The sequence below is a fragment of the Vicia villosa genome, linkage group LG5, assembly GCF_029867415.1.
Source record: "Vicia villosa cultivar HV-30 ecotype Madison, WI linkage group LG5, Vvil1.0, whole genome shotgun sequence".
Classification (NCBI taxonomy): domain Eukaryota; kingdom Viridiplantae; phylum Streptophyta; class Magnoliopsida; order Fabales; family Fabaceae; genus Vicia; species Vicia villosa.
Genome location: NC_081184.1, coordinates 138,197,276 through 138,210,595, shown reverse-complemented (window position 1 = coordinate 138,210,595; position 13,320 = coordinate 138,197,276). Strand labels below are relative to the sequence as shown.

Genomic DNA, 13,320 nt, shown 5'->3' with positions numbered 1-13,320 from the left:
TCCCATTGTTTGAATTGAGAGGAGATGGCCTCTGTAGAGTAATTGTTGATGAAGGATGAAATAATTTTGAGAAGATGTTGGACACGCATATAAGTGGGGCTTAGCCTATAAGAATGTTGGTGTTCATGTAGGTTACCGAAAATAACATGCCCAAACAAGGAAAAACAACTCTCATACAACCAACCAACAAGGAAATGAAATCAAAATGCATGGAAACATCACGAGTTTCTTGGAATATAGAAAATTGGCCTACACCTCCAAATAGTAAAAAAACCTTCCATGAGAGAACACCAACTCTAATATCATAAACTCCAAGCATTCCTTCCAATTTAATTAAGTGTAGAATTCCATTTGAAGACTTTTCAAAAAATACATCACCAATTATAGTGTAAACAATAATGAGTTCACAATTGTGGATTTGAAGCGCAAATCTTCCAATAGTTCCAAAGGTATACACCATTACTTCCACATAAGTGTGAACCATGGAAATTCTACCAAAAGATGGACAAAGAAGTATTATGCTTGTTGGTAAGACTATTATGCTTACTATAACATTGGTAGTTGAAAAACTCCAAACATTCAAACCATGGAGATTTCTAGTAGCTAACAAAATATTCCAAGAGAATAAATCTGAATTTAAAGTTGAAATAAAAAACATAGTTCTGTTTTTCAAGATTTGGAAGATGTAGGTATTCCAATAGAAAGTGGGTCTTATTGGCATTATAACAAATATGTAGTAGGCATTGGAGGAGGACTCAATTTTCACATATTCATATATTTCAATTGTTGCAAAATTAGAAAACTCATACTTAGAAAATCTGCAGACCACATCAGTGCAACAACAAACAACCAGTGAATGAAAAAATGATTTTACCAATGAACCAAATGAAGAAAATAAGGGTGGTGGAGATTTTTGTAAAGTAATGAAATAATATGATGGGTCGGTACCTAGAGCAACATTTTGATCAGGAGGTTTCGGCGGCGGCAGAGGTTTCGGCGGCGGCGGTGATGGTGAATTGAGAGCGTGTTTGCAGAATTTTTTGTCGGTGCCAATGACGATTTGTTGTATGTGAATGTGACTAATGAAGGCTGTAATTTCAAGCTGTAAAAGCTTTACTTTCAGATTTAGTGATGGAGGGGGAACCAATTCATCTGCAGTGGTGATTTCCTTTTTTATACTGAGATCTGGAGGTTTTGGAGGAATCACAATTTCAACTTCATCTTTTAAACTTTTGTTCTTAGATTGAGATTTAGCGACACCTACTGAAAATTTGATTTTCGCAGAGGGTGTGTTTCGGGAACCCCGATCTGGTGGCTTTGGAGGTGGTAGCGACGAAGTTGTTGTTGCTGAAAGCAGCGGCGGAGTTACCAAAGGTTGATCATGTATAGATGTTAGTGGTGATAGACTAGAAATGGGCAACTTCAAAATTAGATCTGTATCATTTTCTCTCTCTTTCACTTGTTTGAACACGCAAGAATCCAATGGCCTCAAAGTTAGATCTGGAAAAAGGATTTCTACTGCATCTGAAACATCTTTTTCACCTCTTTGTTCTTCAACAACAATTTGTTCTGGAATTAAAAAGATTGGCTGCTGCTTCAAATTTGGAGAAGGATTTGGACCCTTTTTACTAACAAACGAAGTGTATGGTTCAACAACACAGTCTTCACGAATGGAGGGTTTCTGAATGAACTTCATCGATTCTAGATGGGGTTCCTCCTCCTCTTCTACTGGTAAAATTTCTCTCCATTCCGGTTTAAAATGCCAGAGAAACACACTGGTGAACGTATCCCAACACAACGGTGGATGAAGTTGAGACCGCCAAACCCACCATTGACGAGCACGACCACGTAATTTCACCACAGCTTCTAGCAGCTTCATCTTTTCTGGTGTTCCTTTCTCTTTGAAGTAGTAATATGATGATGGAGCCAAGTAAAGCTGTTGCATTCTATAAACCTGTGAGAATACCATATGGGTTTCATATCCTTGGTCACTATTGTCAACCTAGTAACAAGCCTTTATGGGATTTTGTACGGGTTTCTAAACAAGTCGAGCATTCCTCATATAACAATTGCAACAACAAACAGTCACCCGCTTTAAAGAACCCTCTTGATTATACTTTAGTATGGTGTACTAAGTCAGAAAGAAAAAAAATTGATATGCTTGTTGATTCTGCTGCTTACTTTTGGCTACCTCATCCCCTTGAAGGTTATAAGGCTCTTGGGTACTTAGTTACTAACAGCCATGACAAGCCCAGTGTAGATGAAATTAGTTGCGTTCGTGTTGGCCTAACCGGTATAAGTGAAACTTACCACACATTACTTGATACTGGATCTTTCACTCCCGGGTTTCCATTTTGGGTTGAGAACTTGAGACCTTGTAACTGCAGCATGTTAGGGACAGGAGTTCCAGTAAGGATTTTTTTCTACAGTAATTGTTGTTGGAACAGGAGAGAAGAGTTACCTGTTATGTGCTTGAATTATTTGAACCAAACACTGCCGGAAATGCCACAGATTGACCGAATTCATGCGCTTATAGAACTCTATGGTCCTACTGTTTTCTTTAATCTTGAGGAAGTTTACCTGCCTTCTTCTATTGATTGGCTTTTCAGCAATGGAGCCAGTTTGTATCAAAAGGGCTTGTCTAAAGGCGAGGTTATTGATGAAGGGCTTTTCAACGGACCATCTACTATGGAAAATGGAATTAAAAACATGGTTTTTAGCAAAGTTGGTTCCCAAGTAGGTGATTGGGAGCATTTCACATTTAGAATATGCTATTTCAGTGGTGAGCTTTGGAGTAAATATTTCTCACAGCACAGTGTTGGTAAATGGGTTGATGCACATGAATTAGAGTATATTGATGGCAATGAAGCTACTGTGTACTCGTTAAAAAAAGGGGGGGACATGCTAGTTACCTTCATCATGGAAAAGTTGATATTCCAACATTATTTTATTTTTTCAACCTTGAGGACAAGGTTGATCTTGGAGGGGCGAGTAATGATAGAGAGCTTAATTATTAGTTAAATAAGAATTTTGAGTAGTTTTGATATATTAAGAATTATTTTATATTATTATGTTTCTAGAATATTCTTAGGACACTTTGGGCTTTAATTAGTTAATGGGCCTTTAGTTATTATATTCTACTACTATATATGTACTCATTGAGTGAGGGCAAAAAAAAAAAAGAAATCAAAGTTTATGTTTATCTTCTATTTTAAGTCCTTTAATTTTAGTGTTCTTCCCCTTTTCTATTACAAACCCTAGATTATAGTTTTGATAGGATTAACTTCCTATCAACGACTCAAGTGAGAACACTTGGTTATTATGAGAAATGAGAACAATGAATCACGACCATTAAATTTTAATTTTGTTGATTTTAATGAACACGATTGGTTTCTCTTTCTATGATCCTTAATATTTATTTTAAATCAATATAGAAAGAGAAACCAATCATGTCCATTAAAATCAATAAAATCAAAATTTAATGGTCGTGATTCATTGTTCTCATTTCTCATAATAACCAAGCGTTCTCACTTGAGTCGTCCCCTATATATATATATATATATATATATATATATATATATATATATATATATATATATATATATATATATATATATATATATATATATATGGGGACGACTCAAGTGAGAACACTTGGTTATTATGAGAAATGAGAACAATGAATCACGACCATTAAATTTTGATTTTGTTGATTTTAATGGACTGGATTGGTTTCTCTTTCTATGTTGATTTAAAATAAATACTAAGGATTATAGAAAGAGAAACCAATCCAGTCCATTAAAATCAACAAAATCAAAATTTAATGATCGTGATTCATTGTTCTCATTTCTCATCATAACCAAGTGTTCTCACTTGAGTCGTCCCCTATATATATATGGAGGGTTATATTTACTCCAAGAGTAAGTCTTAACCACTTACTCTAAATCATAACCATTGATTATAATTAATCCAACGGCTTTAATTAAAGTTTTATATAAAAAAATATTTCCAAAAATAATTAGATTAAATGATCAATTAAAATCGTTAGATTAATGAAAATCAATGGTTAAGATTTGAAGTAAGTGTTCAACACTTACTCTTGGAGTAAATATATCCCTCCTCTCTCTCTCTCTCTCTCTCTATATATATATATATATATATATATATATATATATATATATATATATATATATATATATATATATATATATATATATATATATATATATATATATATATATATATATATATATATATATATATATATATATATATATATATATAAAAGTCAAGATTAAATGACACAAATGTGTCAAACTTAATAAAATGACATCCAGAGGCGGATCTATGTTATGAGGGTTGGGGGCTCTTGCCCCCACAAGAGTATTAACCATGAATGCTAAATCATGTATAATTATTCAATGTTTAATTAATTTCTTAAAGAAACTTGCCCTCATTAATTAGAAAAGTATAATCCACGACATATTTCCATTTAACAGCTCTAGACATTACATTAAATATCATTATTTTATTAAATGAAAGTATCGATTTTCAAATGCATTCAAAAATAGCAAAATATTCCCTTTAGTTTTTGTTAATAAATTTTTTCGCCCCACCAACAAAATATTCTGGATCCGCCATTGATGACATCTCCGATAAATTTTCAACCCATGTTCGTATAATAAAATCCACCATTGAAATTGAAAGTTATTATCATATAAATCACACCTAAAACATTTCATATGAATCAGAAATCATTTGACATGTCAACGAGATGCATAAAAGCTAATATGTTACAATTTTTTTTTGAAAACTTCTAATTTTTATCATTAACTTTAATATATTAAATAATTTTTATTGATGTGAAATTTTATAGACATGATCTATACGATAATAGATTTCAATCTAACGGTTGAATTTTGTTATACGGACATGGGGTGAAGAGGTATCAGAGATGTCATGTTACTAAGTTTGACACATTGATGTCATTTGATCATATATATATATATATATATATATATATATATATATATATATATATATATATATATATATATATATATATATATATATATTTACAACAGTCCCTCACATATAAAAATAATAGTAAGAAAAAATTTCCTGAATTAACACACTGAATGTGATGCATCAATTAGTGTAGCAAGATATATGAACTAGTCCTTACATAACATAGAGTGTGATTGGTATAGAAAGCTATATAAATTAAAGACACTTAGTGTATGTTAGAGGTATACCACTCACATCATACTCCACTGTTTTTGTTGTTGACGTTGTGGTGTGCTAATTATTTGTGTGTGTGCCTGGTTATTTTCATGAGTGCTCTAATGATTTCTCCAAAATCTCATACAAGCGGTTCCACACAACACTCATATAGGTGATTTCTTCAAGTGTATGCTGCTAATCGTACACATTCAATAAGGATATGAAATTCATTAAAAACTATATAAGGTTATCTGTTTAGTAATGCAATGATTAGCACTTTCTCATCCGTACGATGCAAACAAAAATTAATCACATAATTTTTTTGGGTAGAAAAACTAACACGTTACTTGTTCTTACCCATATAAACCTTTTTTTTATAGGGCTTTGTTGGAGGATTAACTAGGATTACTTTGATCTGACTTCACATAAATAAAAGATATCACCTCTTTAGTAGCTACTTATTCACAAATGAGAAAGACATAAATTTTTTCCCTCAATCAATATTGACTAAAAGTATCTAAGTTAAGCAATCTCATATGTTTACTCAAGTTTATAAAAATAGTTTGGTCTCCACCGTAGATTTATACATATGTGTGTGTGTATATATATATATATATATATATATATATATATATATATATATATATATATATATATATATATATATATATATAAGTTTAAATATTTATTTTGCAAGTCTGCTTGAGTGACTTTTGAGCGATAACTTTTCATCTAATAAAAATAAATAAATAAATTTATTATTTACTGGTGTTTTTAGTAAATCAAATCATAACTTTTAGTTTATTTAAGGGATTAAACTCGAAAAAAATTCTATGGATAATTTGTGCAAATCAATTTGAAGAAACGTGTTTGTGCATGAGTTTTGGTGTTTGAATGTGGAGAAATTGGAAAGAACTTTCATTAAGAACAACATAGAATTTTTTGAAAAGACAAAGTAAACAAAGAACACGAATAAAATAAAATGCTTTGATTAAATAATAAGAAAAAGGGACGCAAATCCATACATGTTCTCACAAACTCTTTTCTCTCCGTAACTTAGATACTCGAGTTATATATATATATATATATATATATATATATATATATATATATATATATATATATATATATATATATATATATATATATATATATATATATATATATATATATATATATATTGCTAATACTATAACTACATTAATAACAGTCGATAACGATTACTACTCTAGACCTTGATATGTATACTCTTAGGTGGTCTTTTTGTCTTTACTTAGCTTTCACAATCCACATGTCTTTTGTCTTTGAACTGCCTCCAAACTACTGTCCACGTTGATAACTGTTCTTAAATACACATATGATTTATTATCATATGACATATGGTGTAATGTTCTAAAATCAAATATCCATATGAAGAGAGACTTAAATGTTAGACTAGATGAGTTCAAACTTTTATTTGATGAGGCAAACGTAGCATGTGGCAAGAATCTTTTGGAGTTGCTCTACATTATTAGATATTTGAGAAGTGGTCTCAAATTGATATACATAATAAGAAACAAAACCAATAATAGTATGAGAAGCAACAACAACATTGAGTGATGGGCTTTTAAATTCTTCTTATTTTCTCTCAATAGTTTAGGACACTAAGACTTTCAATGACCTTTTTTCTTGCAAAAACACATTCATCTTTACCAAGTTCTACCTTGAAATTTTCCCTTGTGAATAGGAGAAACAACAACAAATGGAGGAATGTAAAGAGTTGCTTCATTTGAAAACATATTAGAGTAAGACTTGAGTATGATTTCATTAATCAATACAAAATTAGAATATTTAAAAATAAAATAATTATTAAAATTTTAAAAATATAAATTCTAATTTTATTTTTTATCAAATTAAATATATGTTCTTGCGAGGGTAATTTTGCCATATATATATATATATATATATATATATATATATATATATATATATATATATATATATATATATATATATATATATATATATATATATATATATATATATATATATATATATATATATATATATATATATATATATATATAGACACACACACACACATGAGAATTCATGATCTTTTTCAAGTAGAATTGAAATTTTATGTACTCAATAGTGTCAGTAATTTTTTTTAATTATAATTATTTTTACATATTTATAAATTTTAAAATATTTTACAAAATAATTTTTAAAAAATATAGTTGTTGCACAAGGATATATATATATATATATATATATATATATATATATATATATATATATATATATATATATATATATATATATATATATATATATATATTTAAAATTATTTACTTGTATCAATGAGTTTTTTTTTAATTATTGACAAATATTATTTTTTTATCAATTTATTAATTTTAAAATATTTTACAAAATAATTTAAAAAAATATATAGTTGCAAAATAACATATATATATATATATATATATATATATATATATATATATATATATATATATATATATATATATATATATATATATATATATATATATATATATATATATATAGACACACACACACACTATCTGTTATCCTGTGTCAACCAAACCTATGATAGGATAAGTCTTATCATGTCTGTATCATATCATATCCTTATCCTGTTTGATATCCTATCATGTCTCTATCATATCCTGCGTACCAAACGGGCCCTAATAGTTTAAATAGAACTATCTTTTTACTAGCAATTACTACTATTTTATGAATTCAAAATACAAACATATTCAAACAAACAATGTATAGAGATCTTAAAGAACTTCTATTAATTTTTTTTGAGAGAAACAAATTATAACACATAAATTGACGAGATTAATCAATTGAATGGATACAAAAATAAGTAATAACAAAATCAAAGAAATTTTTTTATTGCTGTAAATATTACATTTGAATCAATCAAACTCTTTAATATCATGTTAACAAAAGAGAAAGATGAGGGAGAGAAGAAAAGATGTAAAAAATTTCATTATAATAAAAAAAAAATTATAGAATAATAAAATATAAATACCAGATCATAGAAAAAATGAAACTACCGTTTCTAAAATATAATAAATATATATTAACATAACAATAATATTATTAGTCTCCAAATTAAGTTTCATGTATTTGACTTTCATTTAAATGCACAAGTTGAACCAATAATACTCCACATATTATTTTATAGGGAAAAATAAGAGAAATTGATCTCTTAAAATAAAATATATTTTGTTCACTTATGCAATTAAAAGACAACTAAAAAAAATCAAATTCCATAATCCAATAACAATTAAAAAAAAAAATAAACATCAAAAACAAAAACAATTACAATTGAAAAATTTGTTAAAGTGAAAGAATAAAATCTTAACGATGTAAAACCTTTCATTATATAAAATAATTAATACATGCAAAATCCTAGTAATAATCCTAAAGAACAACAATCATCATGTGAAAACCAAACAAACAAAAGCTACACATCTACAATAATAAATAATAAATCAAAACAATCCTAATTGAAAAAACAAAACTAGTGCTCCATTTGTTGTCGTTTTAAAGGAAAAAAATTGTCTTAAAAGTGAGAATGACATTCATTTTAAGACAATTTTTTTCTTTTAAAACGACAATGAAAGGAGCACTAGTTTTGTTTTTTCAATTAGGATTTTTTCAATTATGACACTATTATTATATTTCTTAATCTGTATGCAAAAATCTTAAACGACACTCATTTTGAAACAAATCAAGGGAGTAGTAATATGAATGAAACTCAATTTATTATTTTGAAACTGATGAAGTAGTAATTTAAATGAAACTCAATTTATTATAAAAATTAGCATAGACTCATACAAGATTATCTAGTCGATGGACACAATTTACCTATTGATAACTGAGATTTACATCACTAAGGAAATACCTTCCAAACTTTCATCAAAAGAAAACAAGTTTACACAGAAATTGATCTTGTACTCCAATTGCAAAACCTAAACTAAATCCTATATTACATGTAAGAAGAACTCATCATCTAGTTAAAAATGCATATCAACCCCTTTGATGCAGCAATATGGGAAACTTTGTCACATTGATTTAGACTCCTCAGACTTCATTGATATTACTAGGCCTATAGTTAGGCCTCGTGTTCGAAGTCGAACAAGGTAATGTGTTATGTTGATGAGAAGGCCACGCGATCCGTTCGGGACAACATGGAACAGGGTGAGCAATGAATGTTGGAATCACATCTCCAGGCATTAAAACCGAAACCTCGCTCGAATATATACTCATCTGCATAGTGTAGAAAAATCAGAACCAAAGTAATACAATTATGAGAAAAAGAAATCCAACATGATCTCTAGGTAGTATCATTTCCATAAACAATAAAAAAAATCCTTCTTAGAAGTCTAAGTGGTTGGAGCATTTTCTCAAAGTTGAAATTTTTTAACATGTATTCCATCAACACTGAACTAAGATCCAAACAAATAAACTATTAAATTATAAGACAGGTTGGTTAGAGAGTGTTTCTCTGTTAAACCCCATTGGCCAATACTAGAGACATTGTCCTAATCAACTATCAAGTTGTGCCCTTCTTTTGAACACAAATTTGATTAGTAGGTGGTGGGTCCATGGTGTTCCACAAAAGAAATTGCACAAGGTAGACAACACTACAGTTACAAGGCAAAGGCTCATCATATCAAACGTGTATGTTTGGTTTCACGGTTGAAATAATTAGAATTGATTCTGAATGTGTATTTGTTTGGTTGCTCTCGAGTAAACTTGATTCTGCTTTCTAGAATTGATTCTACTTGAAGATAGGATTTGTTAATTCTACTTTCTCTATTAGTAGATAAGCCTAAAAGTGATTGGTGCGCAGAGTGTGTGAGTGTTGTAAATTCCCGGGTACCGAGTTTTCGAAAAAGTTGACCATGAGTCACACATCACAGACAGAAACCTACCATGCACGGTGTCAATCATCAAAGAATAGAGGTGTTGCTGAAGCAAAAGAAGAACCAAAGGACAATGTGGGTCTTAACTTTAACCACAAAAGGTGTACAAATAAATATCAAGTCTTATAGCTAGGGACCAAATTGTTAAGTAGAAAGCTTGCAAGGAGGACCACCACCAACTCCTCATAAAACTTGAAGACAATTACAGTTCCATCATAAATTATGATGAAAGTTGTTGACAGAACGTGCAAATGAAAAATACTAATAAGTTGAATTATCACTGAGCCATTGCTAAATTCAGATCTGATAGATAGATAGCTAGCTAGCTAGCTAGCTTCCATTCAATGGAAAAGTTGGGAACAATAATGAAAGCAAACTATTGATAGATATAATTTCATTTTGCAAAAGCAAAAAGTGCATAAAAAGTTGAATGTTTTGACCATTAAAGAAGAGAAAAGCAACATCCTTTTATTATTAGCCTCACTAGGGAAACAGCTAAGGGAAAACCATGACTCCAAATGAACAGAAAAATTGCACAGAAAAACCTCAGATCTAGCATTCTGAGAGAGGAAACATACTACTATATTTGACAGCAAATGAAATGAAGAACAGCTTTTTTTTAAGTCAGTTAAGAGATAATCACTTATTCAGAAATCAAAACAACCAACCAACCAAATTTGGAGAGAAAAAAAACAACATTCTGCATTGTCAGTTAAGCTAGAAAGAAAATTCTGACATTAACATAAAATGAAAAATTGGGAAACCCCTTTTAGTATCACTGAAAATTGAAGAGGAAAAAGAGAATTTTTTTAGTGGTTACTTACTTTGGGTGATGGGTGAGAGAGTTTGGTGTTGGAATTGGAATTGGAACCAATCTGAGCCTCAACATCACGGTGGCTCTGGCGGGTGGAGGGTGACATGGGAGGAGAAAGGGGTCTGAGGAATCTCTCAAAGATAGCCATGACTAAGAACATGGAAATGAGGATAGCAGTAGCTACAAACCCAAAAGAAACAGCATTGACTGAGCTGTCGAAGTTGGTCCAATGTTCATCTCTGTGGAGGTCAAACGGTGCACCTGTTGGTGGCCATTCATTGGCATGTTCTTGTAATGCCATCTTTGGTTGCTAGTTTTAGTAGTTTGAGGTTTTTGTTATGCTATGATGATGATGGTGGTTGTGGTGGTGGTGTTAGCATTTGTGGTTTTGAAGGAAAAGAGAGAGAGAGGGTGAGGTATGTGAAGTAAGAGCATGAGTGTGTATGATAGTGCCAAAGGTTGGAATGAGAGAAGAAGATGAAAAACAAGTAAGAGAGAAAGTGAAAACAATAGAAACAGAAGGAAAGAAACAAGTCTTACTTCCACTTTTGAGGTTGCTCTCTTACTTCACTTTCTTTGGGCTATGCCTTAGTGCCTTACTTACACTCTATGTTTGCCAATGTCACTTTTGACTTTATAGCTTATCACTTCAAAGTTGGAAATTCACATGCTTCAAAAAAAAAAAAATCGGTATTTACAGTTATTTTCCTATAAGTTTTGAATTTATTTTTACTAATTTATATATTTTTTTTAATAAATTAAATCAAAGCTTAATACGTGTTTTAGTCTCTTAACTTAATTTAATGATATATTTATTCCTTTAACTAAAAAACGTTACAAGTTAGTCTATTGACTTCACTTATGTTATCCTATTTGATTCCTTCCTTCAATTTCGGGCAAAGAAAGTTAAGTTTTGGTTCTGTGGATGTACAGTAAGGCTCAAAGTCCAAATGTGACTCATCATTTGTATTATAAAGTAGGGTTTTCCCTTAATGTAGCCTTATTGTGACTATCTTTATGACATTTACTTTATTGGAAAACACTTTATAGTACAAGTATTTATGGCCCGTTTGATTTCGCGATGGAAATACCAAACGCACGTTTCAAACTCTTTCCACCGTGAAAATGAGAAGCAACAAAACATAGCTTCTGCTTTGCCGTGAAAATGTACCGTGCTTTTGGGGATATCACAGTGTATCCAAACGTGATATTAGTCACATTTAGATTTTGAGTTGTTGTACATTCATGCATGTCACCAGAACTTAATGTTTTTTTTGTCAGAAACTTAATGTTTTGTTTGTCAGAAATTGACAGAATGGACCAAATAAGATAAACGAACTGAAGCTAAGAGACTAATTTGTAACATTTTTTAGTTAAGGTAAAGTTATTTGGCCTGCTTTTATCCCCCCTTTTTCCCCTCTCTCTCTCTCTCTCAACCTTTTATCTTTGGTTGTTATTGCGTTATAGCATTCCTACAAATGAGCTTTTCAGTAAAAGGATTGCATTATTGGAATTACTTGTTTTCCAAAGTAATGAGCAAGAAGAAATCAAATTAGAGATATTCTAAGTAAAATTAGAGAAGAGAGAGATGTTTGTACTTGTAAAAAAGTACAAGTGTGTTCTTTCGGTAAGGATATGAGGACTCATAGGCCTTTGTAGGTATATTACGTTGTATGATGGTTGGGTCTTGCTCACGACGGCGAGAATTCATGTACGATGTTGTTTTACGGTGGTTTTAGGAGTCCTACTCACGTGAGGTGATATACTTTGTAGATGGATGATGTACTTAGATATAAGCGTATGAGAGGTGTGATCATTATGAATTATGATTATCCGTCCTCCCCCATGGAAGAAGTATTTATAGAGACCTTTTTTGTCCCTTAACTATACCGCTGAGTCCATTTTGGTCCTTTATCTTTTAACAAGGGCTAATTTAAACACTTTCTATTCAAATTGTGTTATATAAGTTCTTTCCGCCTAATTCCAACTAACGATGTCTATTTTTACATATGAACCTTAAATCAAATCAGGGTATAAACTCATTTCTTCTTCATGAATTTCATTGCCATAGCTTAAATAAACTTATTTCTTCTTCATGACTTTCTTCCATAAAATCCTTTATTTAATCGGAGGAAGGAATAAATTCTGGACACAAGTTATCAAGATTTACTTTTAATAAGTAGTCAAACTTGTTTACTTTTTTTTAAATTGTGTTATTTAAGTGGACAAAATAAATTAAATGATGTTATAATATCAATAACATTATCGCATACTATCGAATTAACTTGCAAGCCTTTTATAGTGATAAATGACAATGGTTAAATATGTTTTTGATTG

The 13,320-nt window shown here is 30.2% G+C and overlaps 2 protein-coding genes across 2 annotated transcripts; one reads left to right on the top strand and one right to left on the bottom strand.

The window, feature by feature from the left end:
- Positions 1-2,157: 2,157 nt before the first annotated feature.
- On the top strand, positions 2,158-3,021 carry LOC131605552 (hypothetical protein At1g04090-like). Its single transcript, XM_058877897.1, has one exon. It carries the CDS (start codon positions 2,158-2,160, stop codon positions 3,019-3,021), a length of 864 nt encoding a protein of 287 aa, XP_058733880.1.
- A 6,011-nt stretch (positions 3,022-9,032) lies between these two features.
- On the bottom strand, positions 9,033-11,577 carry LOC131607501 (uncharacterized). Its single transcript, XM_058879504.1, has 2 exons — positions 10,994-11,577; positions 9,033-9,510 (listed from the first exon to the last, which is right to left on the bottom strand). The coding sequence occupies exons 1-2, from the start codon at positions 11,282-11,284 to the stop codon at positions 9,325-9,327; spliced, it is 477 nt and encodes a 158-aa protein (XP_058735487.1). The 5' UTR covers positions 11,285-11,577; the 3' UTR covers positions 9,033-9,324.
- Between the last annotated feature and the right edge of the window lie 1,743 nt (positions 11,578-13,320).

Excerpts from the sequence above, each read along its gene's own strand:
- LOC131605552 (XM_058877897.1), top strand. The coding sequence starts at position 2,158 with ATGCTTGTTGATTCTGCTGCTTACTTTTGGCTACCTCATCCCCTTGAA.
- LOC131607501 (XM_058879504.1), bottom strand. The coding sequence starts at position 11,284 with ATGGCATTACAAGAACATGCCAATGAATGGCCACCAACAGGTGCACCG. Across the intron at positions 9,511-10,993 it reads TCTCTCACCCATCACCCAAA|ATGAGTATATATTCGAGCGA; the intron begins GTAAGTAACCAC and ends TACACTATGCAG.